Source organism: Anolis sagrei, chromosome 2, assembly GCF_037176765.1.
Source record: "Anolis sagrei isolate rAnoSag1 chromosome 2, rAnoSag1.mat, whole genome shotgun sequence".
In the NCBI taxonomy this organism is placed as follows: domain Eukaryota; kingdom Metazoa; phylum Chordata; class Lepidosauria; order Squamata; family Dactyloidae; genus Anolis; species Anolis sagrei.
In genome coordinates, this window is record NC_090022.1 from 17,209,668 (window position 1) to 17,235,595 (window position 25,928).

A 25,928-nucleotide genomic window follows, 5' to 3' on the forward strand; every position below is an offset into this window, starting at 1 on the left:
TTCTGGCCAAAAAGGCTTCTGAAAACTACATATTTAAGAAATGTGTATCCCTTCATGGGCCTTTGACAGTACTAAATAATAGACTCGGGCAAATGCTAAAAAAATCAAAAGTTTTAACACTTGAGTTAGCATTGAATATCTTCTTTTGTTTGCTAAAGTCACATGTTATGGCATGAGCTTATTTCATAGGACTTTCTCAGAAAAAAAGGAAAATACAGGATACTGGGAATGTGCGGGCACAAGTTTCCTGTAACCCATAATGCCATTCAGTGCAGAATAATAAATATTCTGCACAGAGGACCACAGTAACATACTAATAGTACTCGTGGACAATCATCTCAGGGCTGCAAACAATTGCGAGCCTTGTTCCAGATGTTTTCATTTTAACAATCCCAAGGATGGGAGTTGTGTGGTCCTTCAAATATTGTTGGACTACACCAGCCTCCTGATGGAGCAGCGGGTTAAACTGCTGAGCTGCTGAACTTGCTGAACGAAAGATTGGTGGCTCGAATCTGGGGAGCAGGGTGAGCTCCTGCTGTTAGGCCCAGTTCGACATGCAAACGTGAGTAGATCAATAGGTACAGCTTCTGCAGGAAGGTAACAACGCTCCATGTAGTCATGCCGGCCACATGACCTTGGAGGTGTCTATGGACAACTGGTTGCAGGGGTAAAGCAAAAAACAGCACCACAGAATCAATGACATTTAGCTTCAGATACAGGCTGTTGACCCACTGAAGAAACATATAATAACTCCCTCTAAGCCTCCATGAACCCGGTTGGACTTATTTGATTGTAAGTGGACATGTATAGTATTCAGCTATGCCCTCCTAAAAGTTTATAGATTACCAAGAGGCTCCAAGCAAGATATGTTTTTTCTTTATTATTAAAAAAAAATCCATGGCACCAAAGTTGCAAAATGTGAAAGCGCTAGAGACTCTGGAATGGACCCAGCAGCAGCTGTACTGTACAAACTGTATACAGTTTATACTTTTAGGAATTGGCACAGTACATAAATTATACAAAATCTGAGCAAATGCTTCATAGCGGGCTGCCGAGTAGTCAGGGGAGGCGGGGTTCAACAACCCTCTGACTACTCGGAACAGCTTCGCCGGACAGTTCTTTGCAGACGCAACATTGAGTTTGTACAAATTCTATCAAATCTAACCCTTTAATAAAATGTATAAATTTGATGATTTTGTATAATTTGTATAATTTATGTACTGTGCCAATTCCTAAAAGTATAAACTGTATACAGAGGCGGCCCTAGGTAATTTTCAACGGTAGCAAACAGTATTTTGCACCACCACCACCACCACCACCACTGTAAAACGGTGCCTCCAAGGCTCATTCCCACAAGGCGTCCCAGAAGGATACCGTGGTCTACAGTATCAAAGGCCAATGAGAGGTCCAGCAGAACCAACAGGGACACACTCCCCCTGTCCAGTTCCCAGCGTAGATCATCCACTAAGGCGACCAAGGCTGTCTCAGTACCATGTCCCGGCCTAAAGCCAGACTGCACCAGATCTAGATAATCCGTGTCTTCCAAGAACACCTGGAGTTGCAAGGCCACCACACGTTCCAGGACTTTGCCCTAAAAGGGGAGATTGGAAACTGACCGATGGTTGACAAATTGAGTGGAGTCCAGTGATGGTTTCTTCAACAGCGATTTTATAACAGCTTGTTTTAAGCTGGCTGGAATTTTGCCTTCTGAAGGTAGGCATTAACCACCCACTCGGCCAATCCCCTTCTGGCTTCCTTTAGAAGCCAGGATGAGCAGGGGTCTAGGATGTATGTGGTTGCTCTCGCCCTTCTAAGAATCTTGTCCACATCCTGGAGCTGAAACAATTGAAACAAATCCATCAAAACCAGACAAGCAGGTGCTCTTGTTACATCCGCAGAGACTGCCGTTAACATGGCATCAAAGCGTGAGCAGATTAAAGCAACTTTGTCCACAAAGAACTGAGCTGTTATAAAATCGCTGTTGAAGAAACCATCACTGGACTCCACTCAATTTGTCAACCATCGGTCAGTTTCCAATCTCCCCTTTTAGGGCAAAGTCCTGGAACGTGTGGTGGCCTTGCAACTCCAGGTTTTCTGGTGGCGGGGATTGGCAATCTGGTTTTATTTATTTGTCGTGTCAGGGCAACCAGTCAAATATATTACAATCTGGTGATACTGTGGAATCACGGGGAGATCTAAGTCTTGACAAGAGGTGGAAGAGTTGGAGGGATGGTCGTTGGCATTCAGCTGTAGATGCTAAGCCAGCTGGTAGTGATGAGGATGGGTTGGAGGGCAGCTCATCATTGGATGATGAGCTGTAAGATAAATGCAGGTACTGAAATGATAGAACTTTGCAGTAGGCAAAGTGTTGGTTTCGTGCCTTGGGTCTTGTCGCTACCACTTTCCTGTTGGGCTTGGGTCCTGGATCTGCAGGTTGCTGTTTTGCTTCGTGTATTGACCAGCTTCGATTCTCGTAAGTGTGGATTTCCCTTCTCCTTGACTTCGGACTGCTTTTGACGACGCTGCCTTGTGGACTTTGGAAACTTCAACTGGGATTTCTTCGACTTTGGACTGCTACTGGACGACGGCTTCTCTTCACGGCTCTTTGTTCTCCTTGAACTGTGTGATTTTGGTGTGTTTTGGAAGAACTCTTGTTTAATCCGGGTTTTTTTTTGCCATTTTAATCTGGATTGTTTTTCAAACTTGAAATTGCTTCAAACTTTGAGTTTTGACCAGAGGCACTGAAGCAAGTGTCTCTGAGTTTTGTTTACTTTGCTTTAATAAACTATTTTTTTGGACATACTCCTGTGTCTGGCTCTTTAAGGCATCTGGGTTCTGACACTCTATGTGTGGTTACCTCTGAAGATTGTTCAGAAGCTCCTGCTAGTCTAATGCTCGGCAGCCAGGTTGCTCACAGGAGCAGGGTACAGAGAGCATACTACCCCCTTGTTACGCCAGCTCCACTGGCTGCCTATTAGCTTCCAAGTACAATTCAAAGTGCTGGCCTTGACCTATAAAACCCTAAACGGTTCCGGCCCAGTTTACCTGTCCGAACGTATCTCCCTCTACAAACCCCCAAGGACCTTAAGATCGTCTTAAGGTCCTTGGGGACCTTGGGTAGTGTAGACTCATATAATCCAGTTTAAAGCAGATAATCTGGATTCAGAAATTGATTATATGGCAGTGTAGATCCATCTTCAGAGTCTCGTTCTTGCTTCAACTAATAGAGCTGAGTGGAGGGCTCTGCTGGTAAAGAGCTGACCAAAACAGACTTCCTTTGTCAAAATCAAAACAGGCTTTGTTTTGTCAAAGTTGTTGAGAGGCTTGGATTCCCATTACTGTCTGAAGTTGTAGACTGCTGTTTTTGTTGTGTGCCTTCAGGTTGTTTCTGATTTAAGGCAACCCTAAAATGACTTTATCATGGGATTTTCTTGGCAAGATTTGTTCAGAGGGATTTCCCTGCTAGTCTTCTATGAAAAGAAAACATTTAAATGTTATTATTCATATCCTCCTGCTTATCCTACAGAGTCATAGGTCCCTTCTACACTTAAAAATCCAGATTTTTAAAGCAGATAACCCAAGGTATAAAATATTACTATTATGTAGTATAATAATAATGATGATATGTAGCATTAAGATATATAGTATTTGTTGTGAGGCTCCTCAAGCCTTGTGTGTGTGTGTATAAGACATTATATATATAATGTCTTTTTATGTGATCTCTTGAGCCTCTCTAAATTTGAGGCTCAAGGAGGCTTACAACACTAAAATAGTATATTTTAATAGTACTACTACTACTACTACTACTTATTATTATTATTATTATTATAAAATATTGTGAGTGTATTATTATAAAATATTGTGTGTGTATATCAGCTTCAGGTTAGGCGATCCCTCGTTTTCCGAAGATGGTTGTCTTCCAATATTCTTGTGGGTCCGTATGTGGCTGTGGAGCCCTATTCTTGCTCTGCATCTTCTTCTGCAGTGAGGGCATTAGTTTCCAGGTGGAAAGCGGTCTCGGTCGGGGTTGGCTTGACGCGCCTTCCTCTTTGCACGCTTCTCCCTTTCGCCCTCCATTCGTGCCTCCTCAAATTCTGCAGCACTGCTGGTCACAGCTGACCTCCAGCTGGAGCGGTCAAGGGCCAGGGCTTCCCAGTTCTCAGTGTCTATGCCAGAGTTTTTAAGGTTGGCTTTGAGCCCATCTTTACATCTCTTTTCCTGTCCTCCAACATTCCGTTTTCCGTTCTTGAGTTCGGAGTAGAGCAACTGCTTTGGGAGACGGTGGTTGGGCATCTGGACAATGTGACCGGTCCAGTGGAGTTGATGGTGGAGGACCATCGCTTCAATGCTGGTGGTCTTTGCTTCTTCTAGCACGCTGACGTTTGTCTGCCTGTCTTCCCAAGAGACTTGCAGGATTTTCCGGAGTTGACGGAATTGTTCCAGGAGTTGCATGTGACGTCTGTAGACAGTCCACGTTTTGCAGGCATATAGCTGGGTTGGGAGGACAATGGCTCTACAAACAAGCACCTTGGTATCCCTACGAATGTCCTCAAACTCTCTCTCTCTCTCTCTCTGTGTGTATATATATATATATATATATATATATATATATAATATCTTTATATATTTCTCTCTAAACATGAGGCTCAATGAGGCTTACAAGACTAAAACAGAATATTTTAATACTACTACTTATTATAAAATATTGTGTCTCTATATTTGAATACTATACATATTAGTATAAAGATGTTCAACATCTTTATTAATGACTTAGATGAAGGGTTAGAAGGCAGGATCATCAAGTTTGCAGACGATACCAAATTGGGAGGGATAGCCAATACTCCAGAGGACAGGAGCAGGATTCAAAACGATCTTGACAGATTAGAGAGATGATTGGCCAAAACTAACAAAATGAAGTTCAACAGGGACAAATGCAAGATACTCCACTTTGGCAGGAAAAACGAAATGCAAAGATACAGAATGGGGGACAATGCCTGGCTCGAGAGCAGTACGTGTGAAAAAGATCTTGGAGTCCTCGTGGACAACAAGTTAAACATGAGCCAACAATGTGATGTGGCGGCAAAAAAAGCCAATGGGATTTTGGCCTGCATCAATAGGAGTATAGTGTCTAGATCTAGGGAAGTATTCCGCTTTGGTTAGACCACAGCTGGGATATTGTGTCCAATTCTGGGCACCACAATTCAAGAGAGATATTGACAAGCTGGCATGTGTCCAGAGGAGGGCGACTAAAATGATCAAGGGTCTGGAGAACAAGCCCTATGAGGAGTGGCTTAAGGAGCTGGGCATGTTTAGCCTGAAGAAGAGAAGGCTGAGAGGGGATATGATAGCCATGTATAAATATGTGAGAGGAAGCCACAGGGAGGAGGGAGCAAGCTTGTTTTCTGCTTCCTTGCAAACTAGGACGCAATGGAACAATGGCTTCAAACTACAAGAGAGGAGATTCCACCTGAACATGAGGAAGAACTTCCTGACTGTGAGAGCTGTTCAGCAGTGGAACTCTCTGCCCTGGAGTGTGGTGGAGGCTCCTTCTTTGGAAGCTTTTAAATAGAGGCTGGATGGCCATCTGTCAGGGGTGATTTGAATGCAATATTCCTGCTTCTTGGCCGAATGGGGTTGGACTGGATGGCCCATGAGGTCTCTTCCAACTCTTTGATTCTATGATTCTATGAATGGCTTTTCATCTCTGCTGTTGTATCCTCCCCTTTGCCAGGAGGCTGGCTTGGCTTCGCCCGCGGGACTGCGCATGACCGGAAGCGGGAGGAAGAAACGCACTTCCGCCTAGGAGAACACAGCACAGGAAGGCGAGAGGCGGACACCATTAAAAGGGATCCTCGCTGAGCGGATCATGGGCGGCTCCTGGAAGTGAAGGAAGGGGAAAAAAGACAGGTTGGTGTATATAATAGGGAATGGTGTAGAGGCAGGAAAAAGAAGGGAAGGAGGTGGGAGAGGGAGACAAAGGCCTCGCTCCCTCTGAACGAATTAGGCCAAGAAAGGCCTTTTGAGGCCTAACCTCAAGGAGAAAGCCTTAGAATAGGCATGGGCAAACTTGGTCCCTCCAGGTGTTTTGGACTACAACTCCCACAATTCCTAACAGCCGGTAGACTGTTAGGAATTGTGGGAGTTGTAGTCCAAAACACCTGGAGGGACCAAGTTTGCCTATACCTGCCTTACAAGAAAGCCCCAAATCAGGCTGAGAGAGTATGACCTGCCCAAGGTCACTCAGCAGGCTTGAAGCCTTGGCTTGGTGTATTTGGATATGATTTGGTGCCTTGAATGTTAGCTCATACTAACAAGAACAAATCATGGGAGGTTTAACCGTTTTGATGTCTATAGGTATTATGTTTTATATGCCTAATTATTATATAGTTTATATTGATATGTTTTTGTTTTGTTTTTTGCCTCCCCCCAGGGAATGTTTTATTTTTTCCATGTACAACAATTTGCATTTATTCAAATACACAATAATAATAATAATAATAATAATGTATACGAACCCACACAATCTCTTCGATCATCTGGAGAAGCCCTGCTCTCGATCCCAGCTGCATCGCAGGCGCGATTGGTGGGGATGAGAAAGAGGGCCTTTTCGGTGGTGGCCCCTTGACCCTGGAACTCACTCCCTAAGGCTGAAGTTAGAACGCCTTAGGGAGTTTTTTTTTGTCATGTCAGGAGCAACCGCTCCTGTTGTGAGAGAATTGGCCGTCTGCAAAGACGTTGCCCAGGGGACGCCTGGATGATTTTTGATGTTTTATCATCCTTGTGGGAGGCTTCTCTGATGTCCCCGCATGAGGAGCTGGAGCTAATAGAGGGAGCTCATCCGGGGAGAGGCGGATGAGTTCCCTCTATTAGCTCCAGCTCCTCATGCGGGGACATGAGAGAAGCCTCCCACAACATCAAAAATCATCCAGGCGTCCCCTGTGCAACGTCCTTGCAGACGGCCAATTCTCTCACAACAGGCGCGGTTGCTCCTGACACAACAAAAAAACCCCAAAAAAACAACTCCCTAAGGCGTTCTCAACCTTCCTCATGCTGCGACCCCTTAATACAATTCTGCATGTTGTGGTGACCCCCAACCATAAAATTATTTTCCTTCCTACTTCATAACTGTCATTTTGCTACTGTTATCAATCATAATGTAACTATCAATGCAGGATGTATTTTCATTCACTGGACCAAATTTGACACAAATATCCAGTATGCCCAAATTTGAATACTTGTGGGGTTTGGGGGGGGGGGGGAGGGTTGATTTTGTCATTTGGGAGTTGTAGTTGCTGGGATGTATAGTTCACCTGTAATCAAAGAGCATTCTGAACTCTACCAACAATGGAATTGGGCCAAACCTGGCACACAGAACACCCATGACCAACAGAAAATACTGGAGAGGTGGGTGAGCATTGACCTTGAGTTTTGGAGTTGTAGTTCACCTACATCCAGAGACCACTGTGGACTCAAACAATGATGGATGTGGACTAAACTTGGCATGAATACTCATTATGTCCAAATGTGAACACTGGTGGAGTTTGGGGAAAATAGACCTTGATATTTTGGGAGTTGTAGTTGCTGGGATTTATAGTTCACCTGCAATCAAAAGAGCATTTTGAACTCCAACGATAGAATTGGAACAAACTTCCCACATAGAACCCCCATGACCAACAGAAAATACTGTGTTTTCTGATGGTCTTTAGTGACCCCTCTGACACTCCCTCACGACCCCTCCAGGGGTCCCGACCCCCAGGTTGAGAACCACTGCCCTAAGGACATCAGGCAGGCCCCAACTCTGGTAGTCTTTAGGAGGACTTTGAAGACGTGGTTGTTCCAGTGTGCCTTCCCAGAATAATGATCCCATAGCACTTTGTCCTCCAAAGCACTTTACATATTAGGTCTGCTTGTACATTTTGCACAAATGCCACTTTCACCTTTTCGCCCATGTCCCGGCATCATTTCCAGTTTTAACTTTACATTTGGCCTTCCCACTGTTTTTAATTGTGTGTTGTCTTACTGTTAATTGTTGCATATTTTATTGTCTGTTTTTTTTAAAATTTTAATTGCTTGTATTGCTGTTATTATCGCTTGTATTGTTGTATTTGGGCTCGGCCTCATGTAAGCTGCACCGAGTCCCTTGGGGAGATGGTAGCGGGGTACAAATAAAGTTTATTATTATTATTAAATACATAGGTACAGGAATACTCTTCAATATTTATACTTCAGTATGATCCAACATATAATCATTTCCCCCTAGTTCCTCCGGCTGTTCTATAGTTTAAACATAATAAAAATTAATTGATCATAACTAAAAGTCTCATTGATCTTACACATAAGGGTTACAGCCTGTGCTGGATGGGGTTACACTCCTCCTGAATTTATTTATTTTATTTATTTACTATATTTCTATATCACCCTTCTCAGCCTGAGGGCAACTCAGGGCAGTTTACAAAATCAGCACAATTTGATGCCACAATCCCAAAGTGCAAACCTGAAGGCACAGGTTTGCAGTTTGGGAGTGATCCTGGACTCATCGCTGGGCCCGGAATACCAGGTTTCGGCGGTGGACAGGGTAGCTTTTTCCCATACCTTGGGGAGTCAGATTTGGCCACAGTGGTACACACTCTTGTTACGTCCTGAACAGACTACTGCAACATACTGTATGTGGAGTTGCCTTTGAGGCTGTTCAGAAGCTTCAAATGGTCCAATGTGCGGCGCCCAGATTCCTCACTGGAGTTGTGTACAGGGAGCGTACAACTCCCCTGTTACATCAGCTCCACTGGCTGCTAGTTTGCTACCGAGCAGAATTCAAAATGCTGGCTTTAGCCTATAAAGCCCTAAACCAGTGGTTCTCAACCTATGGGTCCCCAGGTGTTTTGACCTACAACTCCCAGAAATCCCAGCCTGTTTCCCAGCTTGTTAGGATTTCTGGGAGTTGAAGGCCAAAACATCTGGGGATGCACAGGTTGAGAACTACTGCTCTAAACAGTTCCGGTCCAGCTTACCTGTCCAAACAGATCTCCCCCTATGAACCATGTTGGAGATTAAGATCTTCTGGGAAGGCCCTGCTCTTGGTACCGCTTCCTTTGCAGGCATGACTGAGGGGGACAAGAGACAGGGGCGCTTTTGCAGAACTAAAACTTGTGCGCCAGTTGCGTCTGTACCTTGGAAAGTCAGACTTGTCCACAGTCTGGTTGCATCCTGTATAGATTACTGTGACACGCTCTACATCGGGTTGCTTTTGAAGACTGTTTGGAAGCTTCAATTGGTCCAAAGGGCGGCAGCCAGGTTGCTCACCGGAGTGGTATACAGAGAGCATACAACTCCTTTTCTACACGAGCTCCACTGGCTGTCAGTCTGCTACCAAGCACAATTCAAAGTGCTGACTTTAACCTATATAGCCCTAAATGGTTCTGGCCCTGTTTACCTGTCCAAACGTATCTCCCCCTATGAACCACCTTGGAGATTAAGGTATTCTGGGGAGGCCCTGCCCTCAATTCCAGCATTAAAATATCAGGGTAAAGAAACGCCATTACTTTCCTCCTATCCCAGGCATGGGCCAAATTAGTCCCTCCAGGTGTTTTGGGCTGCAACTCCCACAATTCCTAATGGCCTGGCTGTTAGGAACTGTGGAGGGACCAAGTTGGGCCATGCCAGTTCTATATGCGGTTTAAAAACTTATAAAAGACTCCTAGTGAGAGGAACCCACCCCGCAGAAGGGAAATTCACTCCTGATGGAGTCGAAACCGGTACTTTAAAAAAGTGTAGCTCCAGCCAAATGCATATATATATATATATATATTCGTTTTGGCTAGCATATGGAAGGGTTAACACAGGCAGTGAGAGAAATCTACCCCTTGAAGGGAAATTCACTCCTGAAAGAGTTATCTCTAGGGAGGAGATGCAATTCTCAAATACAGCACATTATTAATGCATCTCTCAGGGAGGCAAACTTTCCATCCTGTTTCAAAGAAGCAGTAGGTAGACCAGTGGTTCTCAACCTGTAGGTCCCCAGGTGTTTTTGTCACTATATGTTGAAGTATGTAATGTGTTTTAATTGTAATTTCATGCAGTAGAAATATGGATGCCAAAAGATTGTATTGCTGTGATGCATGTTTATGTTAGAGGCTGTGAGAAAGTAACTCTGAGATACTCTCTGTGTGAAGTTGTGAGAAAATTAGGGAGTATCTGGTATCTGCCAAGCAGCTGCAGAATTGTTTACATTTCTACTTCCTTTGTCCTGCGTACTATGTACTTCATGTCTGGTTGCTTACTGTAATGGATGTGTTTTGGAACTGCTCTAAGTAAATTGAACCTGCTTTGTAACCAGACGTCTCTAGAGTCCATGTTTTCTTCTAAGCCTGTGCAAAACTTCCGCTAACGCTAACAGTTTTGGCCTACAACTTCCAGAAATCTCAGCCAGTTTACCAGCTGTTAGGATTTCTGGGAGCTGAAGGTCAAAACATCTGGGGACCTACAAGTTGAGAATCACTTAGTTAGGTGTTTTTGAAAAAACCCTCCCTGGATCCCCTGGACCTTAACAATTACAGATCAGTGTCCATCCTTCCTTTTTTGGACAGGGTGATTGAGAAGGCAGATGCCCTCCAACTCCAGGGGGCCTTGGATGACACACACTTCCTTGACCCATTTCAAACTGGCTTCAGAGCAGCATAAGTAGTTGAGATTGTGATGTCACTTTAGTGCAGGGGTCCTCAAACTAAGGCCCGGGGGCCGGATATGGCCCTCCAAGGTCTTTTACCCGGCCCTTGCTCAGGGTCAACCTAAGTCTGAAATGACTTGAAAGCACACAACAACAACAATCTTATCCCACCATCCAAAAGCAGGCCCACACTTCCCATTGAAATACTAATAAGTTTATATTTGTTAAAATTGTTCATTTTAATTATTATATTGTTTTAAAGTGTTTTTTCACTACAAATAAGATATGTGCAGTGTGCATAGGAATTCATTCATGTTTTTTTTTCAAATTATAATCCGGCCCGCCAACAGTTTGAGGGATTGTGACCTGGCCCTCTGTTTAATCAGTTTGAGGCACATTGAACTGCATTTTATGGGTCTGTACTAATTATATAATGCAGTTCTAAACTGCCATTACATGGTAGGGTCAATCCAACCTCAATCACACTCTCTACATGGGGTTGCCTCTGAAGACTGCCCGGAAGCTGCAATTAGTCCAACGAGCAGCAGCCAGATTAGTAACAGGAGCAGGGTACAGGGAGCATACTACTCCTCTGTTGCGCCAGCTCCACTGGCTGCCAATTAGCTTCCGAGCACAATTCAGAGTGCTGGTGTTGACCTATAAATCCCTAAACGGCCCAGTTTACCTGTCCGAACGGATTCTCCCCTATGAACCATCAAAGTTGTTAAGATCTTCTGGAGGGGCCCTGCTCTCGGTCCCACCATCTTCGCAATCGCGTCTGGTGGAGACGAGTGACAGGGCCTTCTCGGTGGTGGCCCCTCGGCTCTGGAACTCTCTCCCATTGGAGATTAGAACTGCCCCTTCCCTCCTGACCTTTAGAAAGTTGGTGAAAACCTGGCTTTGGAATCTGGCATTTGATGAGTGAGGCAATGGCTTTTGACCACACGGACGGATGGGGGTGAATAGTGATTTTTATGCTAACGACTTGGCTTCATATAATTATATGATAGTACTTTAATGTGTTTATATTCGTGTATTATTGATGTGATGTTTTTTAACTATTGTGTATGAACCCCCTTGTTGTAAACCAGCCTGAGTCCCTCGTTGGAGGTGAGAACACCGGTATATAAAAGTTCTAAATCAATCAATAAATAAATAATAAATAAAAGCAGAATCTAAAAGTTTCCAGAAGATGGGAAATAGTAACTAAATATACCTTTATTTACAAAATATGATTTTTTTGGCAAACACAAATTCTTCCCGACTCATGGCAAACATGTTTCAAAATATTTATTATTTATTATTTCCTATACTTATACCCTGCCCTTTTCACCCTGAAAAGGACTCAGGGCGGCCTCACAACTGGCAACAATTCTATGCCCAACAAACAAACAGATTCCCAATAATAACAATTACAATTAAAACCAGCAATAAAACAGAAATTGTTAAAACAGCAATTAAAATCACACAAGTTCATAATCGTAGTTCAGGATCGGTCCATTAGTCCGTCACTTTAAGAGATCTCAAATATTGCTTTGTTATGCAAGTATGTATGAATATTTCTAATAAATGGCTTTTTAAAATGCTTGCCTGGGCAATGCTGTGTACATGAGCTAGTTATTAATAAATTGTTGTCTTGAGTGAGTCACAGAGTCTCGGCCTTGAGTCACATTCTCGGCTTCAGATATTAAATAAATTCTGAAATTGTTCCCTTGGGCAATTTGTACTGTTTTGCTTTTGAGTCGTGCTCTTTGTGCCTCAGAGAAAGGCACAGGCAGTCCTTCAAAATGATTTTTGTTATCACCTCCCCCTTTAAAATACAGTATAATACATTTGTTGTTTTCTTGATTGGTGAAGAAGTCATGGCCATGGCCTTTGGGGCCGTTTTCTTGGCATCATGCCGGACCTTTTCTGGAGAAGGCCATTTTGTCTGCTGTGTTTCGAATTGTCATTTTGCTCCTTAGTGATGGAGAAGATGGAGTGGGTAAACTCTTGCTCCATTCCTGAGCCATTTGAGCTGAGCATGGATCAGAATGTCAACAGTGACCTGGTGAGCCCCATATGACATGGGTACAGATTACCAACCAGAGAGATGCAGACCTCTCTTTTCTTCTTGTGGTTTTGCATCTCCCGTCACCCCAAGAATCCATCTGGTAGACAGTAGTAGATAGGCAAGTCTTTCTTTTTGTCTAATTCCAGGATTTAGAATGCTCTATCAAAGGAAATTAGGTTGATTTCTCAGTGTCCCATTTGTTAGAAAGTGAACAAAAAATCATTCAGGTGAGCTCAGCAGTTGCTGGGGCCATGGCTGTTAATTGAGTAGGAGCCATATTTTTTGTTTTCATGTGTTTGTGTTTTCAAGGTTCATTGCACTTAAATGTTCAATTTGTTTTTGTTCCATTTCAATAGTCTGATGTAAATCATTTTAAAAGGAGTCCTGTAAGAAAAGCAAGAAGTACATTATGTAAAAATATTAACACATAGTTAGAACCAGGGGAAAAAGAGCCTCGTAGCCAGCAACATGTTCTAGTTTCCACCCCTCTCTACCCCAAAAATTAAGTTGCAAAAAAACCCATGTGTTATATATTAAAAACCTGCAGAGAGAGCCTGTGTTAGAAGCAAACGTTTGTAGTGGTTTGCGCAGTCTGATCATTAAACAGCTCCAGGTTTCAAATGCTAAATCCCATCTGAAAAACTTTCTCTCTTTGTCTCTTTTTCAGCAAGGTTTCTATTCGTGAATCCTGATTTGGTCTTCTGACTTGAGCAGGATCCAGGTTTCCCAGACCACATCAATTTGGTGAAAATGGAGCGTTCATCACAGCGTGGCAAAGGTGAGGAAACATACAGCAGCTGTGGGAGCTGCTTGGAATTGCAATCCACTGCAATTTCTCTTCCTCTTTAGAGACCACCAAACATATTATCTCCTGTCTAGGGCCAGTGTCATGGGCTGCACACCCCATATCAAGCCACGGTAGTCCACGCTCTGGTTACATCCCGTATAAACTACTGCAATGCTCTCTACGTGGGGTTGCCTTTGAAGACTGCCCGGAAGCTTCAAATGGTCCAACACTCAGCAGCCAGGATGCTAACAGGAGCGGCACTCAGGGAGCATACAACTCCTCTGTTGCGCCAGCTCCACTGGCTACCAGTTTGCTACCGGGCACAATTCAAAGTGCTGGCGTTAGCCTATAAAGCCCTAAACGGTTCTGGCCCAACTTGCCTGTCTGAACGCATCTCGTCCTATGAACCAGCTAGGACATTAAGATCATCCGGGGAGACCCTGTTCTCAGTCCCGCCTGCAACACAGGCACGCCTAGCAGGAACGAGAGACAGAGCCTTCTCAGTGGTGACCCCTCGGCTGTGGAACGCCCTTCCTACAGATATTAGATCGGCCCCCTCCCTATTGGCATTTCGGAAGAAAGTGAAGACCTGGTTGTTCGAGCAGGCATTTGATTAGGTAGTGTAATGAATATAGGAACACGGAATAACGGATGATGAGATTGGATCTTGATTCTACTGATGAGACGCTAGTGATTTGTTATATTGATGCTTAATTGTTGATTATGCTACTGTTTTAACTGTCCCTTAACTGTTTTTATGATGTTTAGCATTGAATTTTTGCTGTTGTTAACCGCTTTGAGTCGCCTAATTTATATACCGCTGAGAAAAGCGGTATATAAATGAAGTAAGTAAATAAATAAATAACTTATTTTTTCAGTTCGAAAATCACTCCTCCCATATAAACATCTCTAAAAAGTGTGTGTGTGTGTGTTTGTGTGTGTTGGTGGTACTAAAATTAGTGTGCATCTTACAATAGTTGCACCTAGGAATTGAAGAAATGTGGTATGACCATTTACTTCTGCAGATTTCCAAAATGTCACATCACTTCCTATCATCATTTTGAGAGGGCTGAAAAATAAAATTGAGATATTTGGAAATCTTATGGAGTTCTGGGGATGGCGTGAGTGTGTTTCTCTGTTTTTCTGCACAATTGAAGGCTTTATATGTGGTTTGTGGGCAAAGGTTGCCTCAAATCACATTGACTTTAAAAAATGAAATTGTGGGAGGTCATAGTTTTGCTCATGCTGTGAGGCCATTTTTTTGCCCATCTTTGGAAAAGCTCTCCAGAGCAGCTCAGGTTATAGTCCGCAAATTACTTTTCCTGGTTGGCGAAGGCTGACATAAGAAATAATACATTGAATTGCTAGAGCTTTTCCTGGTTAAGGAATTTCTAACTTATTAATCATATTTGCTGTGTTAAAATGTGAATATATTTCCATCTAGGAAGGAATGTCACTCTAAAAAAAAAGGAGAAATAACTTGTGTATTTAGATAATAGGCAGGCTTCATTTCATGAGTCCTGTCCCAGTCACTTATATCAACACACCTTGCCTCTTCTAGTGTGCATCCACACTGTTGAATTGATGCAGCTTGACACCACTTTACTTGCAATGGCTCAATGCTATGGAATCATGGGAATTGTAGTTGTACAAGATTTTTAGCCTTCTCTGCCATAATATGCTGGTGCCTCACCAAACTTCAATTCCCAACAATTTCATAGCATTGATCCATAGCAGTTAAAGTTGTTTCAACCTACATTAATCCCACACTGTCCAAGAGGGAATGCCTCATCTTAGTTGTGGAGGTTATGGCATTAAAAATAACCCAGTGTTTCCCAAATATTAGGCTGGACTGCCAAATTGAGGTGTTTTATTTCCTTCCAGGCAAGCCATCAAAAGATTAATTCTCAGTCAACAAATGCAACATGGCAACCTTACTGACTGATTCCTCTTTCATTTTATTAGGATTTCTTAACATTGTCGTGATAAAAGTCGAGGAAGATGAGGATCCCGTGGACGAAAGTACAGACAGTAATGATGCCCATACAGGTGAGGCATAATTCTCATATTTTGAGATCCTTAATGAGGGCCACCTGGTAGGACCCCACATGATACCAATATTGGATTATATGCCTATCTTCCAGTCCTCTTTATAGACCTTTCTGACAGCACTGTTTCCACAGGATTTCAGGCTTGCTTGACCCTTTTAGCTGAAGATACAGGAAATAAACTATGACTGTATGCAGCACGTGTGTTGTACCTTTCAGCTTTCACCTGTACCCATCACAGGCTAAGAGTGAATCTAATCAAACATGGATTAGAGTTTGGAGAGAGATTTCTTGCTAGCTCCTTCCAAGTTGTGGAACTCCCTTCCTCAAGAGGCCCTTTTGAATCCATCTGTTTTTCTACTACAACGCAATTTTTTAGTGTGTTGGGACAGTTAGAATTTTTAGTGAGGAGTAAACTGGTTTTGTTTTATTATGTTTCAGGTATCTTTTTAATTTCCTTTTAACTTGTGTTTGTGTATATAAATTTATTGAGCTTTGGGTTTCGCCCCACCTTGGATCCCATGCTGGGTGAAATACAGATACAAATCAAAATAAATTTGAAAAAGCTGGTACCCTTTGAATGAGTTTGACTACAACTACCACAATCTCTCAACCAGCATGGCCATAGTAACCAATTTGATCTAGGCCAAATAGATAATAACACAATACCCTGCTAGGATTACAGATATGATTAAAGTTGATTGATCATACATTTTAGTTGATTTAAATCAACATACTTTCCCATGCAAAGGGGAAACTGTCACAAAAAGAAATAGCAAAATGAAAGAAAAGAAAAAAATCTTTTCATCCAGGTTGCGAGGCTGTCACTTCCCCAAACCTTGTGATTAATCTGTTTCTTCTTGACTCAGTTTTCTGGCTCTCTCGTTCAGATTTTCCTGAGGAGCCCACGCTGCTAGACGAAGAAGAGGAACCACACAACTCTGATGAAGAGGAATCAGAGAACTTTCCAAAGACTAGCCAAGGTAAAAGTGTGACCTGTGAAGGACTTTGCCTGTTTGGGGAAGGATGGCATATGAAATCATCACTTGGTCCTTTTACTGGTGAAAGCAGTGGTTCTCAACCTGTGGGTCCCCAGGTGTTTTGGCCTACAATTCCCAGAAATCCCAACCAGTTTACTAGCTGTTAGGATTTCTGAGAGTTAAAGGCCAAAACATTTGGGGACCCACAGGTTGAAAACCACTGGGTTAAAGAATGCTTAGTAAAGGTAAAGGTTTCCCCTGGCATTAAGTCTGGTCATGTCCGACCCTGGAGAGTGGTGTTCATCTCCATTTCTAAGCTGAAGAGCCGGCATTGTCTGTAGACACCTCCAAGGTCATGTGACCGCCATGACTGCATGGAGCGTCGTTACCTTCCCACCAAAGCAGTACCTATTTATCTACTCACATTTGCATGCTTTGAAACTGCTAGGTTGGCAGAAACTGGTCCTAACAGTAGGAGCTCACCCCGTTCCCCGGTTTCGAACTGCCAGCCTTTCGGTCAGCAAGTTCAGCAGCTCAGTCGTTTAACCCACTGTGTCACCAGGGGGCCCAAAGAACGCTTAGCTTTTGCATATCTTTATATGTAATGGGAAATATCACTCTAAACCAGTGGTTCTCAACCTGTGGGTCCCCAGGTGTTTTGCCCTAAAGAAAAAGGAGGAAATAATTTGTGGGTGTATGTGGTTAGATATATAGAAGACTTTTTACATTTTTAAAAATTATTTATTTAGATAATTTTTGCTCCACTCCTCAGCTACAAAGGCACTCAGAGCAGCTTACAAAATGTTAATGTACCCTCAGGCTTACAAAGTACATAAGATAAAGAATTATTATATAAATATTACATAAAACATGATGTTGCTGTGTCTTGCTGGCTGTCAGCCTCCCACTCAATGGCCTGCAGAATGGCAGTTGGAGCTGGTGGGATGAGCTCTGAACAGTTGCTGAGTGAAACACCTTTAGAGAGAGAGAGAGAAACAGCACCTTGCTTCACAGCAGAGGAATTCCTGTCCCCAACACTCCCACCTACCCACCTAATACTTTGATCCTCCTCCTTTAAATGTGTATAACTCTTTTTAAATGGCACTTGCCATCTACAGGTTTTGCTAGTTCTGGCATTAAAAATAATTCAATATTGTTGAAGGCTTTCATGGCTGGAATCATTGGGTTGTTGTAGGTTTTTTCGGGCTATATGGTCATATAGCTCGAAAAAACCTACAACAACCCAATAATTCAATATTATTTAAGCATTAAACTGGACCAGAAAATATGGTGGCACATGAAATGTCTAAAGGTTGATGCTCCAGCCAGTCTTGTTGACTGCTTCAACTCGCTTCTTCCCTCTTGTTCAGGATTTCAAGGTATTGTAGTTGAAGAAGATGAAGACTTGGAAGATAGTGCAGCTGTTACTGGTGGCTGTACAGGTAAGGGCAGGATTGTTATACTCCTGCAGCAATGATATGTTTCATGCTTATGTCTTTGTTTGATGTTTTTATAGTTGTAATGGTTTTAATCTACAGTTATATGTTATTTATTTATTTATTTACAGCATTTATATTCTGCCCTTTCTTACCTCACAGGGGACTCAGGGCAGATCACAAAGCACACATATATGGCAAACATTCAATGCCATAGACACACAACATATATAGACAGAAACACAGAGGCTATTTAACTTTCCAGCTTTATGAGGGTATGCTTTTTAAATTCCGGCCACCGGGAAGCTGTCGCTTCACCATCCACTTGTGACACTGATGGAGTACTTCCTCATTCTTTTGCCCGCTGGAGAGTTTTTAATGGTGTCGTAAATTAGTTAAATTCGCCTCCCCGCATAAGCAGTACCTAAATTTCCTACTTGACAGATGCAACTGTCTTTCGGGCTGCTAAGGTTGACAACAAGCTAGACAGATGGCCGGAAGCTCACTCTGACCCGGGATGGCCTTCGAACTCATGACCTCTCAGTCAGTAGTGATTTTAATGCAGCTGACTCCCAACCAGCTGAACCACAACCCGGCTGGAAAGTTAATATGTGATATTTTTATCTAAATGTGAGGCACTGAATATTATGTTGAAAACCGCTCTGAGTCCCCCCAATGGTGAGAAAAGCAATATAGAAATATAGTTAATAAATAATAAATCATAAATTATATTTCTCAATCAATAATGAGGGCCATCGATTGGACCCACTGTGATGTCCCCATATTTCAGGCTTACTTGATCCTTTTAGCTGAAGGTGCCTGGAGTTTGTGTGCAATGTATGTGGTCTGTCCCTTAAAATTCTCAGTTTTTTGGGACTTCAACCTGGGGCTGTCTGTCCATTACATATTATTTACCTCTGCAGTGGTCCATTCCTAGTTGCTCCAGCCAGTTGGTGGATGGAAATTGGTGGACCTATTAACCCTTTCCTTTTCTCATCTGTTTAGGATTTTCTGACATAGTAGAAGACAAAGAGTTGTGCAACCGGGAATCCAAAAAAGGTTCAAGTGTTGCTCGGAACCGTTCAGGTGAGGGGACCTTTCCTCCCATTGGCAAGAAGCTGTCATGGCAGAGTCTCCAGGGCCCGACATCTGCCTAAGGAGTGGGGCAGACCACAGAGCAACTTGTGTGGCCTCTTTTCGCTATGAAACTGTATTTAATATTAATTATATGGAAATAAAAGTATAATTATTTGTAAAGTAATTGGAACATTTTTATATAATAATTATAATTATTTTACTCTCCTTCCTTTCTCTGTGCTGTTGTTATGCATTATGACGAGGGTTGCACTCAATGGCCCTTGGAGTCTCTGTGATTTTATTCTATGATCCACAGTACTGCTAATATACCATGAATGAATAAGTCAATCCTTGAGATTGCACTCCTTGCATTGACTTATCCATTCATGAGATTGACTTATCAGTTCATGCGGTAGCTAAAAAAGCCAGTGGGATTTTGCCCTGCATAAACAGGAATCTAGTGTCTAGATCCAGGGCTGTCATGCTAGCCCTCTATTCTGCCTTGGTCAGACCACACCAGGAATCACACTGTGTCCAATTCTGGGCACCACAATTGAAGGGAGATGTTGACTTTAAGCTGGAATGTGTCCAGAGGAGGGTGACTAAAATGATCAAGGGTCTATTGAACAATCCAGTATTGACTTGAGTATAAGCCGAGGGTGGAAAATGCAGCAGCTACTGGTCAATTTCAAAATAAAAATAGATACCAAGAAAATTACATTAATTGAGTCATCAGTAAGTTAAATGTTTTTGAATATTTACATAAAACTGTAATTTAAGATAAGATTGTCCAACTCTGATTAAACCATTATTCTAACCTTCAGTGTAAATGTGCTTACAAATCTTTCCAATAATAATAAATGTAATAATAATAATAGAGTAAAATAATGGAAAAGTAGTATTAACAGTAATAATAGAGTAAAATAATAAATGTAATAAAAAGACTAAAATAAGAAATGTCATATTAAAAATAAATAGCATAACATAATACATTTAATAATAATAATAATAAAGTAAAACAATAAATAACCTTGACTTGAGTATAAGCCGAGAGGGGCTTTTTCAGCCTAACAAAAGGGCTGAAAAACCCAGCTTATACTCGAGGGTATACAGTATGTTTTTTGCCATATTTACTGCTATGGCTAAATAGTAAAGTTATGGTCACATCAAACTGAAGTAGGCTCCTTGTCCAATATTTTCTTGGGGACTGTAAATGATTCAGGATTTCTGTTAAAGATCTTTTTCTGTAAGCCTTGCCATTTAACCGTGTCTGTTCTTCACCCCAACAGATAAATGGAAGAATAGCACATTATACAAATACTTGGAGAGTGGAAGCTATACAGCTGACAGTCCACCCCATCTGAGGCACCCGATAGACCTCATAGCAGAGGAAGAAGACAGTTTCCAGAAGCCTGACTTTACTCCGAGCTCACGCTTTATGAGACCTCCAGCAGTCCCTACAAGTGAGAAATTTCATGGCTTCCAGGAGCGGGAGAAGTATTTTGCTGAGACATCGGCTCTTCTGATGCAAGACGCAGGAGAGAAGTCGTATCAATGCCAGGAGTGTGCTAAAAGTTTCACTTGCATTCCAGACCTTGTCAACCACTGGAAGGTCCACATAGGGGAGAATGCATGCAAATGCCAGGAGTGGGGAGGGTGTTTTTCTGAGGCTGAACATCTTGGGAACCACCAAGAAATGCACCCAGGAGGAAAACCGGGCGAATGCCTAGATTGGGGGAAATGCTTCTCTTACAGTGCATACCTTGAGAGGCACCAGAAACCCGAAGATGTGTTGAAACCTTATAAATGCCAGGATTGTGGGAAGGGCTTTGCGTCCACTGCATATCTTCGGCGGCACATGAGGGTCCACTCAGGGGTGAAACCATACAAATGCCAGGAGTGTGGCAAGTCTTTCTCTTTCAGTTCCCACCTGGTGATCCATAAGCGAGTCCACACAGGAGAGAAACCGTACAAATGCAAGGAGTGCGGGAAATCATTTGCCTCGAGCCCACAACTTGCCAACCACCAAAGGATCCACACTGGAGAGAAGCCCTATAAATGCCAGGAATGTGGGAAATGCTTCACCCAGAGCTCCCACCTCATGGGTCACCTGAGCATTCACACAGGGGAGAAGCCGTATGAATGCCAGGAATGCAGGAAGTGCTTCGCTCGCAGCTCAGACCTCGTCTACCACTGGAGAGTCCACACGGGAGAGAAGCCGTTTAAATGCGAGGTGTGCGGGAAATACTTTGCTCGGAATGGACATCTTAAGATCCACCTCAGAATCCACACAGGAGAGAAGCCGTATGAATGTCTGGAGTGTGGAAAAGCATTTGCTCGCAATTCGGAGCTGGTGAGCCACAAGAAAGTCCACACTGCTCTGAATATGAACTTTATTGACCAATTATGTTTAACAAACCAATAACCTGTCTTTGAAAGGAAGCACAGAATGTGAGGAATGTATCTTTACCACATTATGTAATTTCAGAGTCTTCATCCTCTGTCTTATGGGCAGTGAAGCCGAGGAGGGCGCTATAGTTCGAAATTAGTTTTTATCCTCCCCACATCTTGTTGGAGAGTCCGCAGAGAAAACGATGTGTAGAAATCTCTGTAAAGAAGAAGAAAGACGCTATGCATCCTTTTGTGTCAACAGATGCACCCAGATTATGGACATGTTTTTTTATTCCACTGTTTGTAGAAGTTTTGGAAAAAAAACAATTACATTTGTCTGTTGTAGCATAAATGGAAAAGGGGAGCAGAACGGAGGAAGGCATCTAGTAGTAACTTGATGACTAAGTGCTTTAAATTTTAGCATAGCTATCAGTCCCATGTCCTCATAAAGTGCTGTTGCATGTGAGGAAGCAAATTGATAGCCTCACTTGGTTGTTGCACCCGAGGAAGTGCATAGATGCCCATCAATGCTAATTGTAAAATACAAATCATTTAGTTTTGAAGGTGCTGCTAGATTGCTTTTATCCCCAGGAGAAGATCATCTTTAAATAATCATGTTGAGAATCTGGAAAACTAGACTCCCATAACAAGAGGGATCTGGATAACCCTCTATCCTGCTTCCAGGATGGTCCAGAGTGAGATACTGACAAGCAGAGCAAGGGGGGGAAACTCCCAAACTCTTCCCAATTCTTTTCTATTCTGGCAGTCTTGTGCTTTCGGGGCAAACCTTGCCCCGTTTCATGTCCCAGCTTTTGTCGGAGGACCCCAATACGTTTTTGAAATCCTCCCAAAATTGGGAGGGCTTTTTCGGATCAGGGTCCCAAAATTCGGACCACTATTGAGGTGGGGGAGGCTTCCTATACACTAGCACCCCTTCCCGGCGTTCTTCTTACCTGGTACCTGCTGTTGCTCCTCAGGAGAAAGGTGCTCAGCTACAGACAGGCCTGGAACACACCTGTAAGCTCCGCCAGCTGCCCCACAGGCTCTGCCACACTCTTGGAGTGAGTGTGTGTGTGTTTGTGTGGGGTAGAGCCTGCAGACAGGCCCGACGTGTGCCTACAGGCCCTGCCACACTCTCAGAGAGAGAGTGTGTGTGTGGCGAGGTCAGCAGACAAGCCTGGTGTGCTCCTACAGACCCTGCTACACACTTGAAGTGTGTGTGTGTAGCGGGGTCTGTAGGCAGTACTGGAGTGTGCCTGCAGCCTAGCTCCAGACCTGTCCAAATGCAGCTCAACATGAAAGCAGGCTTTCATGTCAAGCAGATTTCCGTGTGTGGAAGGGGCTTCCTGTTTCGTGCTTCCGAATGAAACGGTAGGAACGAATTTCACGCACATTACTAATTCTGCGGTTCTGATGGTAGCGTTTAGCTGTTCTTAATTTCTGAATTTGTTCGTTGTGTCCCCTATTTTTAAGCAGGAGAACATCACCTTTGATGGTTAAATGGTTAAGGATCAATAATTCAAGCAGAAGCCGCTGTGGAAAAGAATGGCTGGCTTTTGGCAATCGATTGTGGTGTTTTGTAATAGTTTTCAATGAAGTAGTCTCCTTATTCTCTTGGAGCATAGAAAGAAAAAAGGGAGGGGTAGGAATTGGGAGGGAAAGAAATCTAGTGGTGTTTTGAAGACCAATTTATATTTTAGCATGAGCTTTCCTGGGTTAATCAATCAATTTCTCTTCAGATGCAATGGTGGAATGGTTTTTAAAGCCTGGGCATATTTAGATTGAAAGGTGCACATTGTGACCATTGCCCTAAATTGTCAAAGGGCTGCGTGAGGTGATACAAATTTTTCAATTTTTTCATTGTTCGTTTAGTGTTAGTATGTGAAATCAACAAATCCGCTTGCCCACAGTCAGTTTCCTTTGGGTCAAAAGCTTTACTGAGAAGATTCCTTTTGTCGTCTGTGCAGTAGCAAGGACTTGTATTAATATATATATGTAGTGTGCCATGAAGCCATTATCTTTGTTCATTCTTCTGGTAATGAGATTACTGAATATAAATTCAATTTGGTTGTTTCGCTTTCTAGTTTTCCTTTGTAATTTCTTTGTTCAACAACTTTGTATGTGCAAAAAGGCCTGTTCAGCAATAAGTGGAAGGAAACTGGGCTTTCTTGCAAAACTTTGTTATAGTCTAATTTTGAATCTATTTCTCCTTCAAAGCTTCAATGTTTTTAATGTATCACACATTTATAGGGTCAATCAATAAATCTTTCAGTTATCTGGAAAATGTTGCTGTCACGACTTCTTCTGTATTGACCATAAACAATGGTGGACCCTCCCTCCATATTTAACTGTCATTCAATTGGAAACTGAGTGGGAGGGAGCCAGTCTACCAACCAGATACTCCCCAGCAGCCACTGAGGGACCCTCCCACCATCTTTAACTTATTCCAGCGGGAAGCCAGGGGGCCTAAAGAGAAGTTCTCAGAGGTTTCCCACCACAAACAGTCTTTAGATGGCTTGTGAAGTACAACAAAGTCTTTTATTAATGAACAATCAAACAGAAACTTCTCTTGTCTTCAGTAAAGTTAAGCAAATGATTCCAAGCTTTTAGACAACTGTTGCCCACGAAGGACAGGCAACTGTCTTCAATAACTTCTTCTTTAAAGGAAAATCCTCTTTTTTAACTTCTCCCAGGCTGACTGTAATCTAAACCTTACTGATGTGGGCTCTGCTACCGGGTCGAACTGCTTCTCGAACGCCAAGTGGACCTACCAGTAAAGGCTTAGATGTTCTCCAGCTGGAGTTTTTTGGTCTTTAGGGCTGTTTTCCTGGAAATTCTTCAAGGTTGAAGCTTTTGTACAGGGGAAGCTTGCACACAGCCTATACATTAGCTTTCCTTGCTGAGACTAACTAAAAATGGCTCCCCTTCCCAACTGCCCTGAGCAAGGTGGCGGAACCAAAATTTAACGATGATGGACAGGTGACTTGCCCTATGACTGCAACCAAAAGAAGCCACCTATATGCAGAGTCCCTGAAACCTGGGACTGCAAACAAACATTTAATACAAAGCAAATAAAATTGGAGCTCCTGGTACAGCCTTATCAGAACAGGTATTCTGCAATAGCGGTTTAGAGAGCCTTCCACCATCCTTAACTGCCATTCCACCTGCCTCTGAATTGGAGAGAGACAGTCTACCAACCAGGTACTCCCCAGCAGCCATGGAGAGACCGTCCTGCCATCTATAACTGTCATTACATTGTACGCTGAGTGGGAGGGAGCCAGCCTACCAACCAGGCCTTCTCCAGCAATGGTTGAGAGACCGTCCCTTTGGCATCAGCTGCCCGACTGACTAACGATCTACTAAGAGCCTGATTCCATCGGGGCGTTTATGGTCTCATCCAGACCCAACCATCAGTGAGAACAATCAGAGCTACAACTCGATTGGCAGCTTCCCTGACCTGTGCTCCGTTCGGCCTTCCCTCCCAATGCCCAGCATTGACCTTGAGAGGTTGGTACGGCAGAGCCACTCTACCATCACTACCATTGCCCGCTACCACACCATGACCTCATGGAGACTTTTCTTAATTTTCTCACTGGCGAAATATGCTATTTAATTGATAAGTCTCCACAATAATTGTAATTGGCTTAAAATGTTTTAATGCTTAATACTTATTTATCTCTTATTTCTGGGTGTTATTTATGTTGTTTTTGTCTTGTACTTTATGCTAAAGCCAGCATTGGAAGGTAGCAGACTAAACTGTATTACTGTCTATGGACTAGATGGAGTTTGGGGTGAGGCTCATTAGTCAATATAATTTGGTCCACAGCACTCTCTTGGTGTAGGTGAACTACAACTTCAAAACTCAAGGTCAATGCCCACCAAACCCTTCCAGTGTTTTCTGTAGGCCTTGGGAGTTGTGTGTGTCCAGTTTGGTTCAATTCAATCATTGGTGGGGTTCAGAATGCTCTTTGATTGTAGGTGAACTACAAATCCCAGCAACTACAACTCTACAAGGACAAAATCAATCTCTCCAACCCCACCAGTATTTAAATTGGGCGTATTGGGTATTTGTGCCAAATTTGGTCCACTGAATGAAAACATATCCTGCATATCAGATATTTACGAGGGTTGAATGAAAAGTAATGCCTCCACCTTCGTAACCCCTGAACAGATGGCAGTACTGGTATGCAGCAGGCACTGGATCGTTCAGTAGACTCTCCTCTACAGTTCCATTTTGGCGGGAAGCCTTAGCATTGAACGGTTGTGTTGTTAAAGTGTGAAGTATGGAACCCTGTCAATGCGCCTTAAGCAACGTGCAGCCATTGAATTCTTGACAGCAGAAGGTGTCACCTCAAAGGAGATTCATCAGAGAATGCAAGCTGTTTATGGTGATTGTGTTGATATGAGTACTGTGTGTTTTCGGGCGAGCAAGTTTAAAGATGTTGAGGTAGGAACATCTGACTTGCGTGACAAACAAAGAGTTGGACGTCCTG

The 25,928-nt window shown here is 42.9% G+C and overlaps 1 protein-coding gene across 1 annotated transcript in view; it reads left to right on the forward strand.

The window, feature by feature from the left end:
* The first annotated feature begins 5,768 nt into the window (after window positions 1-5,768).
* Window positions 5,769-25,928, forward strand: part of LOC132765252 (zinc finger protein 585A-like) — a 34,904-nt gene continuing 14,744 nt past the window's right edge. Inside the window, exons 1-7 of the mRNA XM_067464747.1 lie at window positions 5,769-5,907; window positions 13,384-13,494; window positions 15,469-15,552; window positions 16,442-16,534; window positions 17,902-17,973; window positions 18,973-19,053; window positions 20,334-21,458. Coding sequence (XP_067320848.1) covers window positions 13,467-13,494; window positions 15,469-15,552; window positions 16,442-16,534; window positions 17,902-17,973; window positions 18,973-19,053; window positions 20,334-21,458 — 1,483 coding nt within the window. The 5' untranslated portion in view covers window positions 5,769-5,907; window positions 13,384-13,466. The remainder of the gene's footprint in view (window positions 5,908-13,383; window positions 13,495-15,468; window positions 15,553-16,441; window positions 16,535-17,901; window positions 17,974-18,972; window positions 19,054-20,333; window positions 21,459-25,928) is intronic.